Below are 25,953 nucleotides of genomic sequence, written 5' to 3'. Positions count from 1 at the left end.
TATATGGGACTCACCTGTCGACATCCTAGTATGACAGGGATCATACACTCCGGTTCTGTGGCTTGTGTGCTCTCATCAATCAGCACAGATCGGAACTGCATCTTGGCGAGGCGGGGATCACCAGCTCCCACACACGTGCAGCAGATCACATCAGCAGCCTGACAGGAAGCAAGCAATGACCAGATTACAACAAGTACAACGGCAACACTACCTTTGGCCTGTAAACACAGGTCATTCTGCAGTTCACTTCTTCTTATGCTTATCAATCAGTTCAGCGATCATGTTCGGAGGCACAACCAAAGGCCCTGCCCGTCATACAATAAAAAACAGTGCTGTTGTGATCTAACTATCACAATTCAGGGGCTAACCATTATCTAATACAAACAAATGATGCCTCGACATATTTTATTTCTGATATGATTACCCTAATTACAGAGACAATTTTGAGGTTTCATGCTGGACACAAATTACAATGTCTAGAATGAGACTACAAGTGGGAACCAGGCAGTGGATCATTGAGCTTTTTAAAGTCATACTAACACCAGATTGCCCCTGGATTTCATGGCAATATTACACTAATACAAAAGCACTGAAGTTACCTGCAGTAGCTCCTTCTCACACTGTTTCTTGAGGGCACGATACCTCTTCTCATCCTGGGAGGACAACTCTCCTGTCTCATCCTTCAGCTGCTGCAGCTTTTGCAGTTCGGGCACACTGAAAACAGAAAACAATGTCTTGTTAAATGTTATCATGAAACATTTCAGTTCTAAACTTTTCAAAAGCTTTTTCCAAAGCTCCCATCCCAAATGCAATCTGAAAATGTATGCTGTGGGCCCTTCTTAGTTATGGATTCAGGGACACTTGACTTTGACAGGAGCAGACGATCATTGATCTGACTAAACTGACTAAAAATAGATCATTCACAAATTGTTTTCTCTGAAATTGACAGATTTCAACAGCAAAAAGATCAAACCATAAAAAGATGCATTTATTTTTACTTGATTTGGGGATAGTGTAAATTCAAGGACATTTTCAAGACAAACCCCAGAATTCAAGACCTGTTTCAAACCTGTGGCTTCTCAGGCCCAGACCTGATTATGCAATGGTCATCATGTACTGTTAGTTAATATTACTTTACAATGTTACAGGCTTTCAGCTGTGACAGCTCTTTCTTGGACAGTTTTGTTTTTCTGAAGCTGTCTAGTCATCTACAGCACCATGCTTGTGCATGCTGTCTCACCTTTCCATATTCCTGATCTGATTGTGGAGAGCCAGGAAGGATACAGGTGAGTCGATGGCTTCCCTACTCTTTGCACAAAGTCGCACAACCTATATAGAAATAGAAAGTATAGTTAGTCAATCCTAATGTACTGTGATGTTTGGAAATGAAACTGACATACCAGGGCTTGATTTAAGGAACTTGACTTAACTTGCACCAGGAGCATATTGACATGAAAAGCAAGTTGTCCCAAACAAAACAGAGTAGCACCCTGGTCCCATAAATGTATCCAAGTTGAAACAGGCCAGACTGCTGCCAGTGTCACAAACTAATGGTGCATTGCCGTAAAACGTAATGGGAACATGCGCACATAATCTTGAAGTACCCACAATTTGATGATACAAAGCCCAAATTACATGACATACCACTGGGATAAGTGTCGTAGTATGGTAAATAAACTTTAGAGGTACTGAGTGTGTTCAATGATTGATTTTGTGTGGACAGGTAAGGGTCAGTCAAACGTAAATATGAAACTTTGGATGCGCACTAGTTGCATGTTTACATATATTTTAGGTTGCATTTTCCAATAATAGGTTGCACTTGTGCATGTTTTATATAACTAAATGGAGCCCTGCATATGAACAGACATAACTCTACAGAGATCATTATTACATGATGCAAAGATTGTTTCCACATTCACTGACCGAGACGTAGTCATGTGTTAATTGAGAGAAACACATATTTGACTCCAAGTCGGGTCAGATAATTTACGGTATTGACTTGAGTTACTAAAAATAGATTGGGAACAAGGCAAAAAATGAGCAGGGCTCACTAACACCCCCGACCTCGACTCTAACCAGCTGAAGAACAATTTTAATATTGGAGATATATTGATGTCTTAATATTTGAGCCGGTTTCTCTAAAAAGCACAATAATATAGAAATTAGTTGTCATGAAAAACTCTCTGAAATTCTTTAAATGTTCAACAGTACATGTGTTCAATAATACATTTGAAAGAGAAAGTAACATTTGACATCGCTACCATCACACATATCTTGGCACTGCACCTCTTAATAACATTAATTGTGAAAACAATGGATGCAGTAGTTTTCAACTAATAAGTTGCACAATTTTCTGAGAAAATCAACATATCAAAATCAACAACATTTGAAGAGAATCCAAACAGTAGTTTTAAAGTTATGGTTTGCACAAATGTTTAAGTAAAGTTTTAGGTAAAAAAATGAAAAACAGCTGCATTTCTTTCAGACATTCCAAATACTGAAATCAAACTTCGCATGGCACCCCTCCTATTGGTATAGAAAGTGTTCACCAAGTTTGAAAAGAATCTATGCAGTAGTTTTCAAGACATAGGTTGCGCACAAAAGTGTCCTCTAAATGATGGCTGGATGGAATTCCTTGGTATAACTAGAATATACCGCTGCCCTTTCAGGTCAGGGGTATAATTAACCAGAAGTAGTTTTCCCCAAACCTAAGTCAACCAGATGTCTCTGATTGTTGAAACCTCCTTACATTATTGCTAACATAGTGTGATATGTTTCAATGAATTTGTCTCTCTATTACATAGCGAAAAAACATTTTAAACAATCATCGACTTCATATGAGGTCAATAGCTGTTTAAGGACTTGAAAAAAGCAATGTCCATGAAAACAGGAAATGACCTCGTATATTATATAGACGGCTTCTTCAGCGGTTTTAATAGCATATAAGATCAAGTGGATGTACCTTGAGCCCTGTGCGATGAATCTTTTCAGTCAACTGATCCACGGCAATGTTGGAAGGTGCACATACCAGGACGGGACCATTGTTTTGCTTCACAAGGTGGTACACAATTGTAGCTGATGTCACTGTCTTGCCAGTTCCAGGGGGGCCCTTAAAAACACACACACAACACGGGATAATTGTATTTGTTTCTTTGTTTGTTGTTTAACTCCTCACTCAGCAATATTCCAGCTGTATGACCGTGGTCTGTAAATAATGGAATCTGGACCAGACAATGCAGTGACTGATATCATGAGCATCAATCCACGCAATTGGGATACCATGACATGGATCATCCAAGTCAGTGAGCATGACCACCCAAACTCGTTAGTCGCCTCTTATGACAAGCATAGTCGCCTTAAGAATAGGTCTTTAGCAACCCATGCTCGTCATAAAAGGCAACTTAGAAGCAACTAACGAGTTTGGGTGGTCAGGCTCACTGACTTGGATGGTGCATGTCATGGTATCCCAATTCTGTGGATTGATACTCATGATGTCAATCACTGGATTGTCTGGTCCAGACTTGACTAATTAAACTGCGTTAAACAAAACAACATCAAAGGGTAACTATGAATTAAGCCTGGTACAGCAACAGGTTTGTCTGCCTAGTGACCCTCTACCTGGATAAGGCTGGTCGGTCTCTGCAACACAGTCTTCACAGCATACACCTGGGAGTGGTTCAGCTCGGGCAGGCCTGGGGCGGAGAAGCGCTTGGGCAGCTGACACTTGAGTACCACATCCTCCACCTCATGACCGAGCAGCTTGTGGTAGATGTAGCCCCACACCGACGTCTCGTCTACGGCAAATGTCTTCAGCGCTGCCTGCATCCTGCATGGGAGCAAATACAAATATTATTAAAACTGCACTACTGAAACCATTCAAACATTGAATTCAGCATTAGTTGAGATTTTTATAATGTCTTTCGAAATCAAATAGTTGACATGGGTTATATTTATATCAGGGAAACATCAGAAGCAAGCACAGAAACCAAAATATGTTACCTGTCAAAAGATGTTGACTTCCACACAAAATCCACCACAAAGTTATGAGTACACTCTGTAGGTACGCCTGCATTGCTCTTTAGTTCTATTGCAACTTCATCGCTGTAATCTGGAGTCAATGTAAGGAAATGCCAGCACAGAATGGGGGAACCTCCTTTGTCAATTCCTAACCCTCTTTCGAGGAAAAATGATTGAAAGAAGAATACTTGTCCCTTGCTTGCTGGCCCAAAGGAAACTGACTTATGTCAAAGGATTTCTTCAGGCAAACAGAAATGACTTATTTTTTATTTTTTGCCTACACGTTACCATAATTCTGTCCAAGAACATACAAGTCATTTTCTTTGCCTCATTGAAAAGGTCCTTGAAACCATTTCAGGTTTCTATAATGATTTTGTTTTAATACAAGGATACTGTCTGGTATCTTTATGACGTGGCCAACACCAGACCATGGTTTGTGCAGTTCTCCGATGTAACGTAGCCGTAACTCGTCTCCATGCATCAGTTTCATCTCTGGAAGATATAGGTAAAATAAATATGATAAAGACATTCACATAATAAAAAGCAAGACAAAAAGTGAGCAGGGCTCACTAATACCCCCGACTTCCACTCCAACATATTTCTAAGTTCAAAACAAAGAAAAATTGCTTATCGAAATCTAACTTTGCACTGCACCTTGCCTATTGGTATAGAAACTGTATTAATTAGAAAAGAATCTATGAAGTTATAGGTCACACATAAAATGTCCTCGGGAACGATTGATCGATGGAATTCCTTGGTATAACTATATGCACCTGCCCTGTTAGGTCAGGGGTATAATAAATGTAGACCATTTTAGCACCATCAACAAAAATTCTAACATGAATATGAAAATTACTTGATTCTGAATGGTCAATCAGCGTTATCAAATCACAATAACCACCTCTGACTGAAACAGCCACTTTGACATTCGCATCACCATGGAAGCTAACATTTATAAAAAATTACTTTTCCTTCTCAGTCATTGTCTGAAGGCACTTAAAATAATATGTGCAGTCATCACTTGGAAATGCAGATTTGCCATAACTACAATATTCGAAGGATGCATGACAATACATTATGGATAGAAAACACAAAAGACCCCTAAGAGTGTATTTCAAGTTAAAGGGATCACAGCAAGCTTGAAATTTTGTAGAATTTTCCTATTGGGAATATTCTAAAAGTAATACGTTACCACTGTTATACCGAGGCTGTTGTCTCCCACAACTGCTGCTATAGCGAAATCTACCACAGAGATCTCAATTACCTCATGCAGCACGTGCGTAGCCACCTAGCTGCCATGTGACACCCTTCACTCTTGTCTCTTGCGAAAGCAAGTGCTCGGGGGACGGACGGGCGGGCAGCAGCCCAGTGGTAACGTATTACTTATAGAATATTCCGAACAGGAAAATTCTACAAATTACATTAAGTAATACGTTACCACTGTTATACCGAGGCTGACTACCACAGTAGGCGGTGGGGAGCACCTACAACCCGAATCCTGACTGCTAGCGTTCCTTCCGACCTGCGGAAGTAAACACCAAGGCGGAAGCACTCGATGGGCATGCACCTAGCTAGGCGTTACCCTATAGGAATACCAAAGCACTGTCAAGCGCATACCGTAAGGCTCAATCGTCATTGCCAAAACGATTGGTGACTCCAAACGGCCCCACTGGATAGGTATTTCATCGCCGCAGCGGATGAGAACACTGTATCCGCGTGAGCTAAATCTTAGATCAGGTTAAACAGTCGAAAGAGGGAAATTAATTTCATTCAGACCGTATATCCCTGAGCAAGCCTACTTAAAGTATGTAATAGGCGCGTGACCTAATTCCAGTATTCGTAAGCATGTATCACAAGGTTGGAATACACGACAGACAATTAAATGCATAATTGTCAAAATACAAATAAGGACAAAACACACAAAAAGCCGCCTCACTTGTGGTGTGAGTGCGCTGGTTTGCAGGACCCCCACTCCTGTACCCACGGCGTGGGAACATTGGAGACGACCCAGATTGACCACCGTGCAAGGACTGACGACTGCAGAGTTTAGAATTGCACTGGACAAACCCCTTAGATGACCACTTGTGCCGCGATCAGCGGCCCAAGACAGTGCACCCCTTCCACGTCTTCATCAGAAACCTTTCTGAGGTAATGATCGGCAAAAAACCAAGGCAGAACGCCAGTAACAACCTCGTAATATTCTGTGAACAGAGATATTCGAGTGTAGGGCAAATGTTGCCGCTAGCGCCCTGATCTCGTGCGGGTTTGACCCCGCTACCGGTAACCCCGAGATCGGTACGCCAGATTGATGACAGAACGAAGCCACAACGCAATCGAGTTGCGAGTTATGTCAACCATGCGATTAGGGTTACACGATATGAACAGACGGTCACGCCCTTGTCTACGTTCATTCGAAGCCTTAAGAGAATACTTATGGGCCCTAACCGGACACAGCGCTCTGTCCTCAGTATCAGCAGGATGTAAGATTTCTTTGAGTGAATTCTCTCTCCGTTTGCCCGATTCTCTGATTCTTGGCGACGAAGCCCATGAGTAGGCCCAGGCGGACTGCTCCTTCGTCACCCCTATCAAATCCTACCTTGGCGACATCGAGTGCATGAATTTCGGATACACGTGCCGCCGTGGCAAAGGAGAGGAGAAATGCTGTTTTCCAAGTCACATGCCGGAACGAAGCACTATGCAAGCACTATTCATACGGAGCCTCCGTAAGTGATTGCAACACTAGGGAAAGATCCCAGGCCGGTGCCCGAAGGCGGCCCTTCTTAAGATCGTACTGTTTGAAACCCTTGATAATACCCCGTATCACCGGCTCTTTGGAGAGACTGGTACCCATAGCAACGTCCCGTACCGTAGCAACGGACGAGACATAGTTGGCAAGGAACCCCCGGAGAGTTTCAGGGTCTCTCACAAGTGAGACATGAAACGAGCAATATCCTGCACAGATACCTTATCTGGCGAATGAATGTGATGTTTACAACACCACTTCGTGAAAATAGCCCAACGTGCATTATACACCTTCTGGGTAGAATCACGATGCATACTAACGTATGCCTGAGACGCCCGGCGAGAAAAACCTTTACTCCTCAGACGCTCGGTGACAACATCCACACATGCAGATTGAACTGCCCTGCGTTTGGATGAAGCTGACGGGTGTGAGGGTGGATCAAGAGATCCGGTCTCACAGGCAGTGGAAGTGGCGACTGCGTGACCTGGGTCAGCAAGTCGGGGTACCACGATCTGTTCGGCCACATGGGCGCGATCAGTAACATTCGACAGCGAACTCCTCGGAGCCGGCTTAGAATGTGTGGTATCAACGCTGTCGGCGGGTAAGCATAAGTGTCCAAGCCCGTCCAGTCTAACCCGAGAGCATCGTGATCGATGGCCCTCGGGGCCGGGACTGGTGATACAAACAACGGGAGTTGATTGTTGAACCGCGTTGCGAACAGGTTGACCATCGGACGACCCATACGTTCGCACAGCCACTGAAACACTACTGGGTTCAGCATCCACTCTGTGGGGCTCGGATCCTGAGGCCTCGATAGAGCGTCGGCCAGTACGTTCCGCACACCTGGGATGTGACGGGCGCGTATCTGGCACGGGACACTGTCCACCAGAGCGTAAAACTCGAACGTGAGATCGAGTGGCGAGTGACTGTGGGTTCCCCCCAGTTTGTTCACATAGGACACTACCGTCGTGTTGTCGGTCACCAGCATGAGCCGGGCGTCGACGAGACGATGCTTCCAGTGATTGACTGTGTTGATCACTGCCTTGAACTCGAGACAATTGATGTGAAGACCTAGTTCGTCTACACACCACAGCCCCGAGCTCACCTCCCCCTCTAGATGGGCGCCCCAGGCCACTAGAGAGGCGTCTGTATACAGGTTCAACTTGGCCCGGTAGAGACTCCTGATAAGACATTGTAAGGGACCGTCCACCACTCCAGATGCGGTCGGAGCCGATCCGGGAGGGCGATGGTCGCACTGTTCACCTCCGTTGCTAACAACTGGATTAAAAACCGTTGCAGCGGGCGGAGTTGGAGACGACCCCGTTCGGTGCAGTCCTGGGCTGATACAAGTAGCCCTAACAGCTGTTCCCAAAAGTGAACAGTCTGTTGCACCGCTAAGACTTTGCCAATCATCGCCTGAATCTTGTGCCACCGGTCTGGGGGGACAAAGAGGCGATGGGACACTGTGTTGAACCGACCTCCGATGAACTGCAAGTTCTGAGAAGGGGTTAACTCGCTTTTGGGGAGATTGATAATCCACCCCAATTGCTCCAAGAGCCGACGTGCGAAAACGAGATGGCGTGACAGGGTGTCCGTCATTCGATTTGCTACTAGCGAGTCGTCCAGGTACGCGAAGTACCGGACACCCCTCCGGTGGATGAACCCCACTATGGGGGTGGTTAACCGGGTGAACAGCCAGGGAGCGGATGAAAGACCGAATGGGAGTACAACCCACTCGTAGTGCCTGCCTTGAAACACAAACCTGAGATACTTGTGATGTTCCGGGTGAATCGGAACATGCAGATAAGCATCCTTCAGGTCGATCGAAGCGAGCCAGTCGGCCGGCATGATCAGTGCTTTCAGGTCCGCCAAGCTCAACATTCTGAACTTGGGCGGCTTGCGCAGGTAGAACTCGTAGAACGATTTCAAGTTGTGAATCATTCTGAGTTCGGCACTGTCCTTCTTGGGAACGAGAAATATCCTGGAGGAAAACCCCGGTGTTATTTCTGGTAGAGCTAACTCCCGAACTGCCCTCTTCTCCACCAACCTGCCGATGGCATTGGCGAGGAAGGGAAGATCGGTTTCCGAATAGAAACCTGCCGACGGGGCAACGGTGAGCGGCGGATTTGCTTGAGATCGAGCCGATAGCCGTACCGAATCGTGTTGACCACCCACGGGTAGTCGAACACTTGTTCACAATTCTCCCAGTAAGTCTGGAGTCTGGCTCCCATTTGGGAAGGAGAGGGGGGCCTGACAGGCTGCGGCAGGCACAACTGTCCAGGGCCAAGTGACTCGGTTTCGCCTACGGGCCAACCGAAGTTGGCGCTGTCGGCATACGAACCCCTCCAATGAGAGTCACCTGGAGGGGCCCTTGCCGTCCTTAGACGACTTGGGCTTCCCCCAATTCCCCTTCTTCCCGCGAAAGGGCTGCTGAGAACCCTTACCGGAGCCCTCAGAGCGGGGCTTCTTCCAGGAGGAAGAAGAACCCGACCCCTTAGGCCTGCCGGACGCCTGATCCTGGGGCGCGCTCCGCTTCGGAGCGTCACCCAGGCGCCTATGCAAGGACCCCACAAGATCCAGTGTGTGCCGAGAGGCCTCGGCAGACACAGCGGCCTGTTGTTCCTTCAGAACCCCAGGGATCTTGTTATTAAACAGGGTCCCAGCAGACCAAGGCTGTGAAAGGAGCACCTCCTGATTGGCAGCGTCCAACCCTGAAGCAACCAGATACGACTGGTGCCGAAGAAAATGGCACGTGCCGGAAATAAAGGCTGAAGCCCTGGCAACGTTCTCCAGGGAAGCATTTAAACCGAGCAAGCAGTTGTAAATGCGCTGGTCTCGGTCCGTAGGAGAACCTTCGACCAGACTGGCCGCTGCAGCCAGGTATGTGTCTCCGTGAGACATTGCCAGAATGGAGTGTCGAGCGAGCGTGTCCAGCTGTTGCAAGGTACCTTGTGGTACCGTGGCAACAGGTGGGGCACGGACCCCCAAACGCTCCACAAGGGCTTCTGCGGAAGGACCAGCCTCGGGAAAGGCAAGGTCATGTACCGGGAAAGACCCTATTCTTCACGACGGTGGAGGTAACGGGAGACCCAGACCGGAGGCAGTCGTGAAGGCCTTCTCCAAAGAAGGCTTAATCCCGCGCAGCAAGGTTGATGCCGGGAAAGCCTTGTCGGACGTCTCGTCGTACAGCTCGGAGGAACCCACGGAACCGTGGATTCCCCGCGGTATCGGCGGGGGCTTGGGCATGTCCTTGAAGAGGTCATTAACCATGGCCATGCAGTCCTTAACCGATAGCGGAAGGACCGGTAACCACGGCTGCCGCCGCCGTACCGGTGGACCCCGCGGCCACCTAAGAGGCCGGGGACGTAACAGCCAGCGGCCTATCCTGCGATAAGGCCGCCAGCTTGGAGTCCACAAGTTTAGACAACAATGCGGCGACGGAATCCTCAGACAGCCTGAGGGCCGCAAAGGGATCTGCCGCAGCCGAGGAGGTGGTACCCGCACGGGGACCCCGACCGGATGAACTGGCCACCACAGGGGTGGAGACGGACTGGACGTACAGTCGGTAACGCTCAAACTCCGCAGGCCCCAGACCTTCGCACAGGGTGTCCCTGCAAGGATCATGGGGATCCCGGGATGACAAGAACTTGCGGCACACTTGCAACCGGGGACATTTCCATGTCAGACATGTTTGCTTAATTCTATGAACAAAGAGCAAAACATGGTTACAACGCACGCACCACAATGATTCACAAACGAGCATTTTCACAAGAAAATAAACGAACAATGTGAACATATAACATACACATATAACATAAAGAGAAATAAGTGATGTTAACCCCCAAAACATACAAGAAAAGGGGAAACGTAAAACACAATGTGAATACGCGAACCCCGCAAGTATAGAGAAAAAAGGGCGGGAAAAATTCTCCGTTTGGCGGGAAAATTATATCCAAGCGTAGCTACCGCAACACCCCATAAAAGCACAGTTTATTAGAGAATAAACTATAATAAATATCACCGAATATTTGAGGAACACTTCAGCAGAGGATTACACGTCTTGTTAAGAGTGAAGTGTGTCACATGGCAGCTAGGTGGCTACGCACGTGCTGCATGAGGTCATTGACATCTCTGTGGTAGATTTCGCTATAGCAGCAGTTGTGGGAGACAACAGCCTCGGTATAACAGTGGTAAAGTATTACTCAATGTAATTGGCCCTTTCTATAGCCGACTGTGACATCTTATTTTCTGTGCAACAATGAGCGGTGTGATGTTATTATAGTGATGTACGGTTTACAACTTAACCATGTTAGGCTTGATTAATATTCTTTAGATGTGCCCACTATTATATCTATACTGCACACTTTCATTTCCTGTTTTATATGGGAGTAAAATAAAATGATGTTAATATGGTTAACAAATAATGTTTGAGCACACTTTCATTTCCTGTTTTATATGCGAGTAAAATAAAATGATGTTAATATGGTTAACAAATAATGTTTGAGCATACAGTTTCAGTTACAAATTCAATATAGCATGGTTAAATCAGTTGGTAACCCAGCTTTTACACTGTAAAACATGGTAGGTATACATACAATCTAGATCAACACACACCAGTTGAAGATTGATTATCTCACCATCATTGGCGGAGGACATGTGAAAGTATGCAATCCTCTTCTTGTTGAGGCCGACATCCCAGCGCGCCACAATGTTATCTTGTGTCTGTGACTCCTTCAGCTTCTTGTCATAGTCGGCTTCATGCTTCACCAGCGGACCAAAGATGTTCTGATACTGGTATGCATCATCGTACCTGTCACAGGAGTGACGTCAAACAATATTTGTAAAATGAATGGCAGTGTAACCGGCAATTTGAAAATCTTCCTGACTGCACATAAATACTTTTCTTTGCATGTAATTTTTTTCTCAATCACACATTTGAAAAACATCCAAATGACTTCAGTTGTTTCCTTACACACTCTGCCAATCCTCAATAACATCCGCAAATCAGAAAATACATACTGTTTATCTGAAGAATGTCAGAAAACACAGCACATTTTTTGGTTGGAGTAGCCAAACAACACTGTACTTAGCATAAGCAAGCTGTCAAGGTAAGACACAATCAGGCAGGCTACACATTGTAATCTTATCATTAGTCAGCTGTCGCAATCATGGAGCAATGAGGACCAATTATCCTCTGGGATACACACGTCAACAATAAAACATGTTTTTGTGCAAGGCATTTTAGACATGTTAGATGTTCTGCAGGTGACAACATTTTAACAATTCAAACCAGTTTACAGTAGAGCGAAACCCCAATAATCCAGACAGGACATTTCCCAATGAAGTAATCTGGATTAACATATTTCTGGATTATTGAGTACAACAATCCATTTGTATTAAAATATATAGTCCCAGCTATCACTCTGCAGCCGGGACCATCAGCGGGTCACTGTATGTCATCACAACTCACCTGAGAAGTACCTGCTGCGGTTCTTCATCTACTCCTGGTTTCTCAAGATCTTCCAGTTTTGCATCTGGATTTTCCTGAGATAAATACACAACCGATATTACATACCATTCCATGAAATCAAATCACATGTTATACTAAATTATGTCACCATATTAATATCATGACTTTTTTTTTTATTGGGAGGCCTAACCTCGAACTTTTGTACACACAATTTAATTGGGCAAGTGGAAGTTTAATAGTTTCTTCAAATGTATTTGCTGAAGATTTATTTCTGATGACATCACAAAGCTAATGTCTTGGCCAGCACATGTAAAAAGACACTTTTGTCCTCAATGACAGTATTTTTAATGACGTTACTGCATCAGTTCACTGGGAAGACTCCTTTATTGTATGGCGGTGGAAGTTGTGCAAGTAGGTCGTACCTTCCACAGCTCCTCCAGCTTGTTGATCTGCTGGGCCGATATCTGCCTGGCTCGCATCTGGTCCTGGTCGGAGGGCACCTTCACCAGCCAGGACAGGAACTGTCGGTCTTGTATCAGTGGCTGCCACTGGCTGGGATCCCTGCAACACAGTAAACATATCTTCATTAAGTCTATTCACATTAACAGCAATCTTCAAAATTATTATTAAACACACCAAATCAAAACAGTAACGAATGATTTATGAACAATGCAAGCTTTTATTAACACCTAGTAAGAAACTTATTTCCAAGACATGAATTGCTGTTTAACTGACCAGTTCATGTCCTTGAGATTGCTGAGGGTAGCACAGGGATGACGACACAGCAGGACGACGACGGAGTCGGCCTTGGCTGGGATGAAGCCGAGGAGAAAGACGTTCCGACAACCACAGTTGTAACACTCAAGCACTGTCTCTCCGAGAGGGCCATCCTTGTGAAGGGTCACTTCCTTTGCCTTTGCTCGGACCAGATGGTTGATGATGTGGCTGAAATATTTGTAACATGTGCCTTCCAATATCTTCCCAAGCAGAAAGACACAAAGAAAACACTTCCACTAGGCCAGTGGAGTCTGATATGAGCAGTCTCAAAGAGGACTAGTTTGGGAAATTTGATTGAATTTGGTAGCACAAACTGTTAATGAATAACCTTATTACACAGATACAGTTCACTAGCTACAACATAGTTTTACACAGACAACAGGCCCAATAGCATAGTCCCTCTTTATGTGACATATGAATTAAAAAAAGCTCAATGCCAAGGAACAGTATATGGAGTTTTCATTCTGCCCATAGCCCTGTTACCGGATGTTATACTTACAGTGGGTGAAGAACAAGATATTCGTTGTTTCTTTATATCAAAACATGTCTGTGAGTGTACATAATGTTCACAATTCCATCACATTTTATCCCAACGACTACAATGGACTAGTGATCTATAATTGTGTCAGGGTGTGCACAACCTACCTGCCTGATGTATTGCCACGGCCATTACAGAACCACTTCTTCGTTGTGTTGCAGAACACCACACAGGCTGGGTCATGAATTCCACAATAACTGCAACAGAAACAAACACACAACTGATGGACATATTCACAGAGGCACACTTCAGTTCACTTGTGTTATATGTGATAGTTGAACACGTTTGTCAAGTCATTGTGTTCAGACTTATGACATTTCAGACTTTCGTAGTGGGTCAGTAAATTCAAATAATAATTACCACAGTAACAAAAATCAAGGACCCCCTAATTTGTACCACTGAAGTCACCATCACATTTTTCTGCACATGTTCAACATGTGAGAGGACTGTGCTCGGTTGAAGTTAAAAATGCTCAAACTTAAGAAGCAAAAAAATATAATATACATTTCAAATCCTTCAATAGTGTTGGATGTAAGAAATAAATAAATTAGGGGGTCCCTTGACCAAAATCCTATGGCAAAAATCTTGATTAGCCCCTGAACCCCATTAAACATCTTACAGAGTCTTTGCATACATTGTTTTCCAAACTAAAGATGTTGGACACAATACGTGAAACCCACTACAACGATCTGGAATTTAACATGAAGAGAGAGCATAGTATACTTGTACCAAATAAAACTTTTTTAAATACCTTTCCATCCTATATTTTGTGGCACCAATGTCTAGTGAGGTAGGCCACAAATGACATGAGTCACCATCACTCTCAAAAACTGCTTAAACTTACTCCTTGAAAAACATTCTCCTACTAGTGTGATTAATCTTTGTTTATAGTATTCATTACTACTTTTGTTGTTTAACTACATAAAAATATTGTAATATAGTGATAATATATTGTAAATTTAGAAATAATGGGGAAAAATTAGCAATATATCCAAGGAGCAAGTACTCATGTAAATAGTAATTCAGAAGCTCAAAATCCACTACAGTGTCACCATTTTCACTCATAACATACATATCCACCAAGCAACCCGAATTAAGAAAATAATCTGTAGGTCTGCACACAAAGTATTGAGTATTTGCCCACCAAAGAAAGCTGGGGTGTCAATCGAGATTACTCAATCACATATTATTATGCTTGTTATATTTGTTTCTTGTTTAATGCCAAATTCAGCAATATTCCAGCTATATGACGGCGGTCTGTACATAATTGAGTCTGGACCAGACAATCCAGTGATTGACATCATGAGCATCGATCAAAGCAATTGGGATTCAATGACATGCATCAACCAAGTCACCAAGCCTGACCACCCGATCCCGTTAGTCGCCTCCTACGACAAGCATAGTCGCCTTTTATGGCAAGCATGCATTGCTGAAAACCTATTCTAGCCCAGATCTTCAAGGGTCTGTTATGCTTGTGATTGAGCATTATTTACATATTAAAACAAATAGACGGGAATACCATTTTACAATCCTTTCTGAGTAGTGTGTAGTAATTCTACATTCTGTATTCCCATTGAATTCAAAAATACAAAGACCCATTGGAACGGTTATTATTTATTTTTATTTTAAAAAGAAAAAATCATGTAAAAGACAGGACATTACAAGAGAGGTAATTCGTCCCGGTAAACCTGCGTGCAAAGGTGCACAACAACCACTGTAACCAATGTCCTCAGGTGAGGTGAGGTGAGGTGAGGTGAGGTGAGGTGAGGTGAGGTGAGGTGAGGTGAAATGGGATTTAACGCCGCGTCCAAGATTATTGCACTTGTATAGCGTTCCGTGTGCATGCGTGCGGACTAATGACTACCGACTAATGTCCGCACTAATGCTAATTTATAGTGCTAGCCCACTGACATACCATGCCGCAGTTTAACATGAACAGTTTAACAGTATACTGACTGTGAGCCAACCAGTCCTTGTTTTAGCCCCTAAATGCTGAGCGCCAAACAGGATAACAAGTAACATCTTTTAACGTCTTTTGGTATGGGGCTGGGGATTGAACCCTTGGGGTCCAAGAAGTGTTATATACTATTTGTAGGTAGGGACCACTTAAATATTTAACATTATGATGACTTATACAAGAACCCCTTGAATACACATACCCAATAGACACAACGACAAAAGTAAACATTTCTGCCCGGCTAACTTACGCGCATGCATATTTTGGGAGATCTTTCATATAAAACTGTTCCTCTTCTTCCTCCTCAAAGTTGAGCTCCCCCACGCCCTGGGTGATGCCCGTGATTCCTCCATCAATCCCATTCTGCAGCGGGCCATCAATACCATTCACCTGAAATTGTAAACAACATGTTACCTACACTGTCACGATACATTCAGACAGTTATCTTTAGCGAACATACTAAATTAATATATCAATGACGGGATTACAAAATTGTAATTTGACAAGGCATAACTCACACCTAATCATTTACAATTTAACATACGCACTCAACAGGAACGGCAAACATACCACTTCACTGAAGGCACCATTTCAGCCCTTGATTAATACATGTACCAAGTTTGCATGAAAAATGTTGAATAGTTTTTAAGTTTAGCTCCGGCAACGACACCTTCCCAAGTTTCAGCTAAGTCTTAACTTGTTTCCATGGTAACAGGGAAAAATCTAATTTTAAACAATTCCTAAATAGCAAAAGGTACCACTTCAGCCCTTGGTTAATACATGTACCAGGTTTGGATGAAAAGTTTTTCACAGTTTTCATGTTGTGCTCCGAAAACAACACCTATCCACACCCTTTTGAGATTAAGTCCAAATCGTTTCAATGGGAATCGAGAAAAACAAAAATGTCAGTAATGCGCAAATAGCAAAAGACACCAGTTCTGGATGTGTTTGATATATCTGCCAAGCTTTGTTGAACGAGACTGAGCAGTTTTTGAGTTACGCTCCGGACACAAAATGATTATGGACGGAAGGACTGACGAGGCATTGACTCTATCTCCCCGCATTATGTGCCAGGGGATGGATAACAAAGGATAACTATGCAAATGGTTTTGGTTGTGGAATATTTTTGTCTGTCTATTAAAATGGTGACTGAGTGAAGGAACATTGCTTAACTCTCTATCCACACCCTTTTGAGATTAAGTCCAAATCGTTTCCATGGGAATTGAGAAAAACAAAAATGTCAGAAATGCGCAAATAGCAAAAGACACAAATTCTGGATCTGTTTGATATATCTGCCAAGCTTTGTTGAACGAGACAGCATTGCTTAACTCTCTATCAGGAATATTTTTTCTTTCTAAAAAAATATGTGTCAAAAATATATACATTCAACAGTCCTCATGATAATGATCATGGTCAATAGACTGATCAGTTTGAGAAGAAAAAACATTAATATGGCTATCTTGTTTGTGATGTGTCTCATCCTGACTCAAGTGTCATATCACATCTCTAGCCTTCAGAAGTATGGAAGCCAACAGAAAATATAATGTTACAACCAGTTTTCTTTTCAATAATGTCAGGGATTTATCTATACCGATTCTGAGGCCGATATTGAACACCTAGTCTGCAGCAAATGTCAGCACATATTCCCAAGTTGGAATTACAGCAGTGTTCCCGTTTACAAGTCATAACCATTTTCTTACCGGTAAAATTAAGCTTGGACCAGTAAATTCATGTGACTGCCAGTCCATGTGGACAGACAGGGAAAATATTTGAAATACTAAAAAAGAAGAAGAGAAAATTGTGACCGGACTTTGTGTCAATGATGTGTAGATGTGTGAAACTTGACTTTTACTGTCAGTTAACTCCCTTGCTCATTCAGTTTTGTAAGCTTAGCTTGTGATAGCCAATATGTCTGGAGGTAAATCTGCTCCATAAGGAGATGCAGATGGACAAGTTTGGGCAAGAGGATTCAAAACGTTCTGCTGCAGACTAAGTTTGACAGCTTGAAACAAAAAACAATGACAATAGAAACCAATCATAGCCAATGATTGATTGCTTGGAACCATTCTCAATACAAACAATTATCAATGATAAATGAAAACTGATTACCAACGCAAGTACTGTCGGACACAGCACGTATTAATTTTCTGGCCTTTAATTCTAAGCGTTAAATATAATGTTTACCAATTGTACCAATAAAGAATTACCTGATTAACAAAGTTTTTACTACCATACTGAATACCTTTGATTTGAAAAGTATAGACAGCAACAAGGAGAAAAGGACGATTTACCAGGAGTGATATCCACTTTCAAATGCAGTTGTGAAAAGAAAAAGATAAATGACATATTGTTATCATTGCACATTGTCCTCATGTATATGTATTTTGAGGCAACACGCCTTGCCACATGCATTTTCAGCTGTCATGAGTTATGTAATATCAACGTTACGTGATTCACATCAACCTGGCGACAGTGATCTGTCACAACATGGTATGGTTGGTTTAATATTGGTGTTGCATGGTCATACTGTTTCTAAATTCACAACACTTTTACATGAAAATGTGTTTTTTCGTATGTGCTTGGATGGTGTAGGCCACCAGCCAAATTGGCATGATTACTGGGTAGTAAGAGAGTTGCTCTTTTGATATATGATACTGATAATTGTCTTTCTTTAATAATCACAAGCGGCAAAAATGAATTCATGGTGATGCACACAAAAAATATGACAACCAAGTCATAATACTTGTCGTGAATATATATAAAAACTTGATGCCATGGAAACTTGAAAGATATATTTAAATAAAATCCCAAACTATTAAAAGGCACAAGTTCCCAACTAGACCTATCTATGGGACAAGTTTGGTGAAGAAATATAGTATGTTTTTCAAGACCTGCTCTGGAAAGAGCACTACCCCCATTTTCACCCTAAGTCAAAGGTTTTGCCCAAACCCCGAAAACTATATTTAAAATAAATCCTGAACTATCACGATACCACCAGTTCACCACTAGATCTATCTTTGTACCAAATATGGTACGTTTTTCAAGAACTGCTCCGGAGAAGACATCTTGCCAGAGGTAGAAACTAACATTTTTAGACCATTAGTCCTTATAATGATAACATATAGCAAAACACTTAAAATGGCAAATTTCTACTAGTCCTTAGGATACCTTAATTATTGGGCAGTTTGGCAAGGACTACAGGACTAGTGCCAATTTCTAACGCTGCTTGCACGGACAGACAGTGTCCATTTTAAGACGATAACAACGAAATAGGTTGCGGGTATAGAATATTTTGTTTTTTGTCATTGGTGTGTAGGTGAGTGTGTGAGCTTAACACTGCTTCAGACAGTATTTCAGATACATCACAACTAGTCACCTAGTCATCATGTTGAGGTGGGAGAAAATCCAAAAGTGATGCAGGTCTTAGATGTTTACCACTATTGCAAAACCCACGAGCATGGATATGGAACTGAGAATCCTTATTTATAAAAGTTGTAATGAGGATGAATGTGGGATTCAAACCCCTGAACATGGAATTCTGGTATGCCTAAGAAATGCAGATCTACACCGTGAATTGATTTGCCTTAGAGTGAGACAGCAGAGGACTGTAGAATTCAACGAGAATCAGGTCATCACATTAGTTAGTGCCACTATGTAAAGATCATATCAGGAAATCATGTCACAACAAAATAAAACACTGTTTTCTGTTTGTTGTTTATGTCGCACTCAGCAATATTCCAGCTAAATGACGACAGTCTGTAAATAATTGAGTCCGGGCCAGACGGTCCATGGATTGACATCATGAGCATAGATCTCCACATTTAGGATACAATGACATGCATCAACCTAGTCAGTGAGCCTGATTACTCGATCACGTTAGTTGCCTCTTACAACAAGCATAGTTTGCTGAAGACCAATTCTAACCTGGATCTTCACAGTTTGTCTCTGTTGTAGATACCATCAATTAGAATATATATATGCCACTATACCATGTATACGTGTCCTATGTGTGAACGCCGATGTAATGTCTCTATCAGTACATGTACAAGTTACTACAGAGCAGGTAAACAACTTCCTATTTTTTCCTAGTATGAGAACTGATAAGTGCCATCAAGGCCTACTGACAATGTGACCTTATAAAGTCTGTCAACGGTTCAAGTCAAGGCATTGAGTTGTATTCTCTCTGGTCTGTGCCAAAACCTTTTGAGGCTATCATGACTAGTACAGTGTTCATTCAGGCTGCTGAAACTGTAGGGCCCTTTGGCCAAAACAATGACAAAGGTGGGACCATTTAAATATAATAAGTACAGAGAGAGCAACTTTTATTGACGGTTAGAAGATAACGCTAGGACAATAAAGCGATAGCAAGCCTGACAGTATAAGTGACACTTGTTATTGTGCTTGCTCATCTCCAAAATCAGAAATGGTGTCCGGGATTTCCTTTTGGTACTCAATAAAATTAAGCTTGATTAAATCACAATTCAACTGTTGATTATCAGACAAGAGGATAGGGAGCTTTACCCATATTTATAGAATAAGCCAATCAACATCATCAAACAGCCTGTTTCATCATTGTTCATGTTTCAGATACCTGCAATGGGTACATCAACCTCAAACACTTTACAACAAAGGTCCTAACAGTGAAACTTTTTTCCCTTTGATCTAATTTAGCAGTTAAGAAAGTTGTCACACAACTGTATGGAACTGAGTTCCTAACATTTCGAATACACGTCTTTTCTGTTGCAATGGTATGCTATGTTTACGATACAAGATCAATTTGTATTTCAAACCATGCGCCCAACTACAGCACTTAGTTCATAATGTTTGAATTGCAATTGAAACACATGTGGTCATGTAGTGATGCCATCACTTTGAATGAACACTGCAGTCCAAACTTGTTTTTCACAGTTTCAGCATCATTTTCTCAGTTACTCAGGATATATTAGGCAAGAAGAATTTCCATACAAAAGTCTTAGTCAGTGGTCACATTCTGCTTTTCAGGTCCCCATAAATTAGTAACAGAGGGCAACAAAGGATTCAGTAACCTAGATAGATGTCAAAACATGTTACACGTTTATAAGCCTTAATGAACATTAAAAAGTCTATCCTGATAAAGCTGATAAGTGAGATTTCTTATCTTGGCTGTGGCAAGTACTCACGAAACATGGCGAGTTCACCTACTTTATGAATAACTTGGAATGACTGCAAAATAATTGTATCCTGGAGATGAACAGGTATAGTGCTTGTGGCCTTCTGCAGTGCACTCGCCCTTTGAAGTTTGATTTGTACTATGGAAGTACAGTTATTTCTGTCTGCAACTTCAGCCACTAGTCCGAAGCCTGAGTCTAGTAAAATTCTGTTGGTCTAGTAAGATCAGCTAATAAACATGATAAATGCCATATATTAATAAAATCTACTGAAAATGGTGCTTAGAGCCAAGCTCTGGCTAATGGACTCAAGGTTTTGGCACAGACTGTTATTTTACTAATCACTTCACATTCATACCAGGTACATTTAGGAAACTTTGAATGACCATTTACATATATTGTCCATACTGACAAAGTTGTTTTAAATAAATTATTAAATATTCAAATGCGAGGGATGTTTTACGCTGCAGTCAGCAATACTCCATCAATATCATGTTGGCCTGTAAAATCAAGTCTAGGTCTGGTAACCTAGTGGTTGATAGTATGAGTAACAATTGACATTGATGCATACATGCACAATTTTCACCAATTTAGGCGGGTTATAATTAGATTGAACTGCATAAACAGTTTATGGCAACTGGAGAATTTTGCAAAATATATACAACAATATGGAAATGATGCAGTTAATCTATACAAATAAACTTTCTAACCATGACAACACCAATAAACAAACAGGAACCCACATTGAAATACTAAGCCAACTGCAAACCGAAAATAGGTCATAACGAAAATAGAGCTGATAAGCAATATGTGTTGGCGACTCATTAACAAAAGACATTCAGACTTATTTATATTTTCGTTTTTAAATGATTAGGCACGTCAGAATAAAATGGTATGACTAACACTTTGGCAAACATGTGGGCGTGCTACTTCCCAAACCCGTTTCTTAAAACGTGATTGACCCGGACTTGCACCTGAGAATGGGAAATACACGTGGTTGCGAAAATTCTCTAAATTTACCTGGCCTTGGCTCTGACTTTGCCCCCCATCAAGCTGAGAGGCTTGAGTTTGAGACTGGGTCTGGGATGGAAGGGTAAAATCTGTAAAGTCGAAGTCGGATCCTTGTGTATCTGCGCCCAGAAGGTCGGTTTCTTCGGTATCCAGGAAAGTCAAAGTTTGCGAGCTTGGCCCATACGCATCTACGCTCATTTCTGATATTACTAATACCGTACACGAATACACTGATAATTAAACACCTTAAGTGTCTATCTTTCGCTTGTCACATGTTAAGGTCAACGGTAAAAACTGGAAGGTTGTGTAAAACTGAAAAATTCGTTGAAATGCAACCCTTCACGCCATTTCGTTCTTTAGCAGCTGACGTCAGGAAGTAAGCGAAAATGATGACGAAGTTCACATTAGCGCGAAATCTGATTACGTTTAACTCACAAGGGAGTTAACTCACCAAGCACACGTGAACTTCAATTGGTGCAAGATAGAAAGTTGGTGAACACATTCAATTTCTGTTTCATTAACAACCTGTGGCGTCTAAACGGGTATGGTATGGGTTCCGATCAGTAATAAAATCCTGTACTGCACTTTTAAATAGTTCACCACATGTCATTGTTTTCCTTGCTGTAGATCGAAATAGTTTTGGTGAGACCGATAGGAAGATCTCACTTGGACATTTGTTACTATTAAAGCTGATGCAGTAAGTAATGAGAGCTGTTTGTCAAAACTAAGTTGTAGGAGAAAGTAATTACTGAGATCTACTGATAAGGATAGGTGTGAAACTGACAGAATGTAAAGGTGAAGTTTTTATCACAGGACTGATCAATGCCAGAACCAAAATATTGGTTTGCCTAACATGTTCGGTTGGGTTGAATTTCATCATGATCACGATCAAAGTTGTATTTGTCAGCTAGATCCTCTATGTAACAAAATTGCAACATCCTCAAATTTATGTACACAAACACCTTTGCCAAAATAAAAAAAAATATGATTGGTTACGTTGATCTGATAAAACAGAAGTGAAATGTATTGATTCAGCATAAACATTTAGGCCAAAACATTTAGATGACTGCATTTCTAGTTATTGCAATATTAACAAGCAATTTACAGAAAACAGTAGCCATCTTGGTTGATTTAAAGAGTATAGGGAGGTAATGACTTATAAGTTATAGACACCATTCAGTTACAAATGCTTGCATCTTTGATCAACAAATTGAAATAGAAGAGTTTGTTTAAATAGTTCCACTATTTTTTGTGAATATATATATATATATATATATATATATATATATATATATATATATATTCTTTGTTTCAATTGATACTGTTATATACATGTAAGTGTACAGTTATTAAATTTGTTTGAAGTTTTTGGCATTTATGGAAACACTTGGTTGGTATATGTCATGTCTTTGATACCAGGATAAGTCTTGTAAATGTACAAAGGTTTGTTAGAAAGCCTTTTGAAAGGATGTAGTTTACTTGTTAAAATGTACAGTCCTTGCATGCATTAAACTTAAAGCAAATACTTACACATTTGTAAAGAAAATCATATATGTGAATGTCAGTTTAAGTTCAGTCAATCTGAAAAAGTAACCTAAAAGTTTAGTTTCTGTACATTCAGGATGAAAGACAAGATGCTTGTTACGTATACATTATTGACTACTGTTGTCAGTATTACTTGTGTCCCTCAAGCATTCGACCGCCTCCGTGGTCTACTGGTAGAGCGTCCGCCCGGAGAGCGGAAAGTCCGGGGTCCGATCCCTGGCCACGTCATACCAAAAGACAGTAAAAGATGGTACTTGTTGTTACCCTGTCTGGCATTAAGGGGCTAAAACAAGGACTGGTCAGCTCAGAGTCAGTATACTGTGTCTGAGTGGGGTATTCATGTTAAACTGCGGCATGGTATCTCAGTGGGCTAGCACTATAAATCGGCATCATTCCGGACTAGTACAAGCAGCCACACAAACACACACATACATGCACGTCGCTATATAAGTGCAATAATCTTGGACGTGACGTTAAACCCAATTTCAAAAGATGTCATGAAACTGTGCATTTCAGATTTTTACTCTTCTGTTAGCAGCTCCCAACCTAAAGCAATGAATGTATGAATTGATTCTTCATTCAGATCTGTTTGTGTTCCAGACTTTCACCATGAGTGTTTCCTGAGGATGGTTCTCACACAAAGTGTGAAGCATGTTGACTGTTTCCTCCGTCTTACCTCCAAGATAACTAGTGACGTCACAAGGTTAACCAGTCTAATCACAGAAACTCTCAACAACATCTCCTTGTTGGTAGTAATGTATAGGCCAGCAGCCATTTTGCATCCTGATTTCATAGCACAGCTTCAAAGAAGTGGACAGTATCCACCCAACCTCTTCGTCCCAGTCCTCAACTTCCCTTTCCAGCCCCAGATCTTAGCCAACCCTGCTGGCTTCATCAATCCCGTTACCTTGCCCGTCCAGAGAAATGATGCTGCTGATTTGAGAGAGAAGATACGTACTGATATACTGCGGAAGCTCAAGCACGAGGGAAGCGAGAGTCCTCGGTTACTGTCACCTGACTTTGCAACTGACAGTCTAGATGGTGTAACAATGTTTAAAGCTGCAAGGAATGATAATGTTGCACATAGCAGGTAAATGGTCCTGTTTTTATTAACATTATATATGTGAGCTTATGTAATGTACTTCTGTTCTTTGTTCACACTGTGATTGTGGTAAAATTTGTTTATCTGGAGCTGAATGTATGTTACTCTACCGCTTATCTGGAGCTGACTGAATGTCACTCTACCGTTTATCTGGAGCCGACTGAATGTTCCTCTTCCATTTATCTGGAGCTGATTGTATGTTTATCTACCGTTTATCTGGAGCTGTCTGTATGTTTATCTACCATTTATCTGGAGCTGACTGAATGTTACTCTTCCATTTATATGGAGCTGACTTAATGTTTATACTCTAACTTTTATCTGGAGCTGCCTGTATGTTACTCTCCCATTTATCTGGAGCTGACTGAATGTCACTCTACCGTTTATCTGGAGCTGACTTAATGTTTATCTACCGTTTATCTGGAGCTGACTCAGTGTTACTCTACCGTTTATCTGGAGCTGACATAATGTTACTCTACCGTTTATCTGGAGCTGCCTGTATGTTTATCTACCGTTTATCTGGAGCTGACTGAATTTTGCTCTACCGTTTATCTGGAGCTGACTTAATGTTACTCTACCGTTTATCTGGAGCTGACTTAATGATACTCTACTGTTTATCTGGAGTTGCCTGTATGTTTATCTACCGTTTATCTGGAGCTGACTGAATGTTACTCTTCTATTTATCTGGAGCTGACTGAATATTACTCTTCCATTTATCTGGAGCTGACTGAATGTTACTCTTCCATTTATCTGGAGCTGACTGAATGTTACTCTTCCATTTATCTGGAGCTGACTGTATGTTACTCTACTGTTTACCTGGAGCTGACTGAATGTTACTCTTCCAGAGCTGAATGTATGTCAGCCTCTGTATATACTGAAAAATGCATATATGAGGGTTGGTGCGGGGTAATTTGGGTACTTGGGTTGGGTGGGTGATGACTAGGACCCAGGTACCGACAGGACTACACAGACCCAGGTACTGACAGGACTAAACAGACCAAGGTACGAACAGGACTAAACAGACCCAGGTACCAACAGGACTAAACAGACACAGGTACCAACAGGACTACACAGACCCAGGTACCAACAGGACTACACAGACCCAGGTACTGACAGGACTAAACAGACCCAGGTACTGACAGGACTAAACAGACCCAGGTACTGACAGGACTACACAGACCCAGGTACTGACAGGACTAAACAGACCCAGGTACTGACAGGACTACACAGACCCAGGTACCAACAGGACTAAACAGACCCAGGTACTGACAGGACTAAACAGACCCAGGTACTGACAGGACTACACAGACCCAGGTACCGACAGGACTAAACAGACCCAGGTACCGACAGGACTAAACAGACCCAGGTACTGACAGGACTAAACAGACCCAGGTACCAACAGGACTAAACAGACCCAGGTACAGACAGGACTACACAGACCCAGGTACCAACAGGACTACACAGACCCAGGTACCAACAGGACTACACGGACACAGGTACCGACAGGACTACACAGACCCAGGTATCGACAAGACTACACAGACCCAGGTATCGACAGGACTACACAGACCCAGGTACCAACAGGACTACACGGACCCAGGTACCAACAGGACTACACAGACCCAGGTACCAACAGGACTACACAGACC

The 25,953-nt window shown here is 42.2% G+C and overlaps 2 protein-coding genes across 2 annotated transcripts in view; one reads left to right on the top strand and one right to left on the bottom strand.

Moving 5' to 3' along the window:
• Positions 1-22,023, bottom strand: part of LOC124131366 (regulator of nonsense transcripts 1-like) — a 32,736-nt gene extending 10,713 nt beyond the window's left edge. Inside the window, exons 1-14 of the mRNA XM_046494603.2 lie at positions 21,670-22,023; positions 15,753-15,892; positions 13,653-13,742; positions 12,966-13,175; positions 12,653-12,791; positions 12,231-12,304; positions 11,398-11,570; positions 4,411-4,509; positions 4,000-4,108; positions 3,619-3,826; positions 2,963-3,109; positions 1,241-1,329; positions 600-714; positions 15-158 (exon numbers count right to left, since the gene is read on the bottom strand). Of these exons, the coding sequence (XP_046350559.1) occupies positions 15-158; positions 600-714; positions 1,241-1,329; positions 2,963-3,109; positions 3,619-3,826; positions 4,000-4,108; positions 4,411-4,509; positions 11,398-11,570; positions 12,231-12,304; positions 12,653-12,791; positions 12,966-13,175; positions 13,653-13,742; positions 15,753-15,892; positions 21,670-21,858 (1,926 nt within the window). The 5' untranslated portion in view covers positions 21,859-22,023. The remainder of the gene's footprint in view (positions 1-14; positions 159-599; positions 715-1,240; positions 1,330-2,962; positions 3,110-3,618; positions 3,827-3,999; positions 4,109-4,410; positions 4,510-11,397; positions 11,571-12,230; positions 12,305-12,652; positions 12,792-12,965; positions 13,176-13,652; positions 13,743-15,752; positions 15,893-21,669) is intronic.
• Positions 22,024-22,077: 54 nt separating this feature from the next.
• The window catches only part of LOC124131368 (poly(A) RNA polymerase gld-2 homolog A-like), a 34,394-nt gene continuing 30,518 nt past the window's right edge, over positions 22,078-25,953 (top strand). The window contains exons 1-2 of the mRNA XM_048397428.1: positions 22,078-22,202; positions 23,806-24,295. Coding sequence (XP_048253385.1) covers positions 23,832-24,295 — 464 coding nt within the window. The 5' untranslated portion in view covers positions 22,078-22,202; positions 23,806-23,831. The remainder of the gene's footprint in view (positions 22,203-23,805; positions 24,296-25,953) is intronic.

This window comes from Haliotis rufescens, unplaced genomic scaffold (assembly GCF_023055435.1).
Source record: "Haliotis rufescens isolate VD_foot unplaced genomic scaffold, xgHalRufe1.0.p SCAF_1, whole genome shotgun sequence".
Lineage (NCBI taxonomy): Eukaryota > Metazoa > Mollusca > Gastropoda > Lepetellida > Haliotidae > Haliotis > Haliotis rufescens.
Note: the sequence above shows the minus strand (reverse complement) of the source record. Positions and strands in the feature narration are given on the sequence as shown.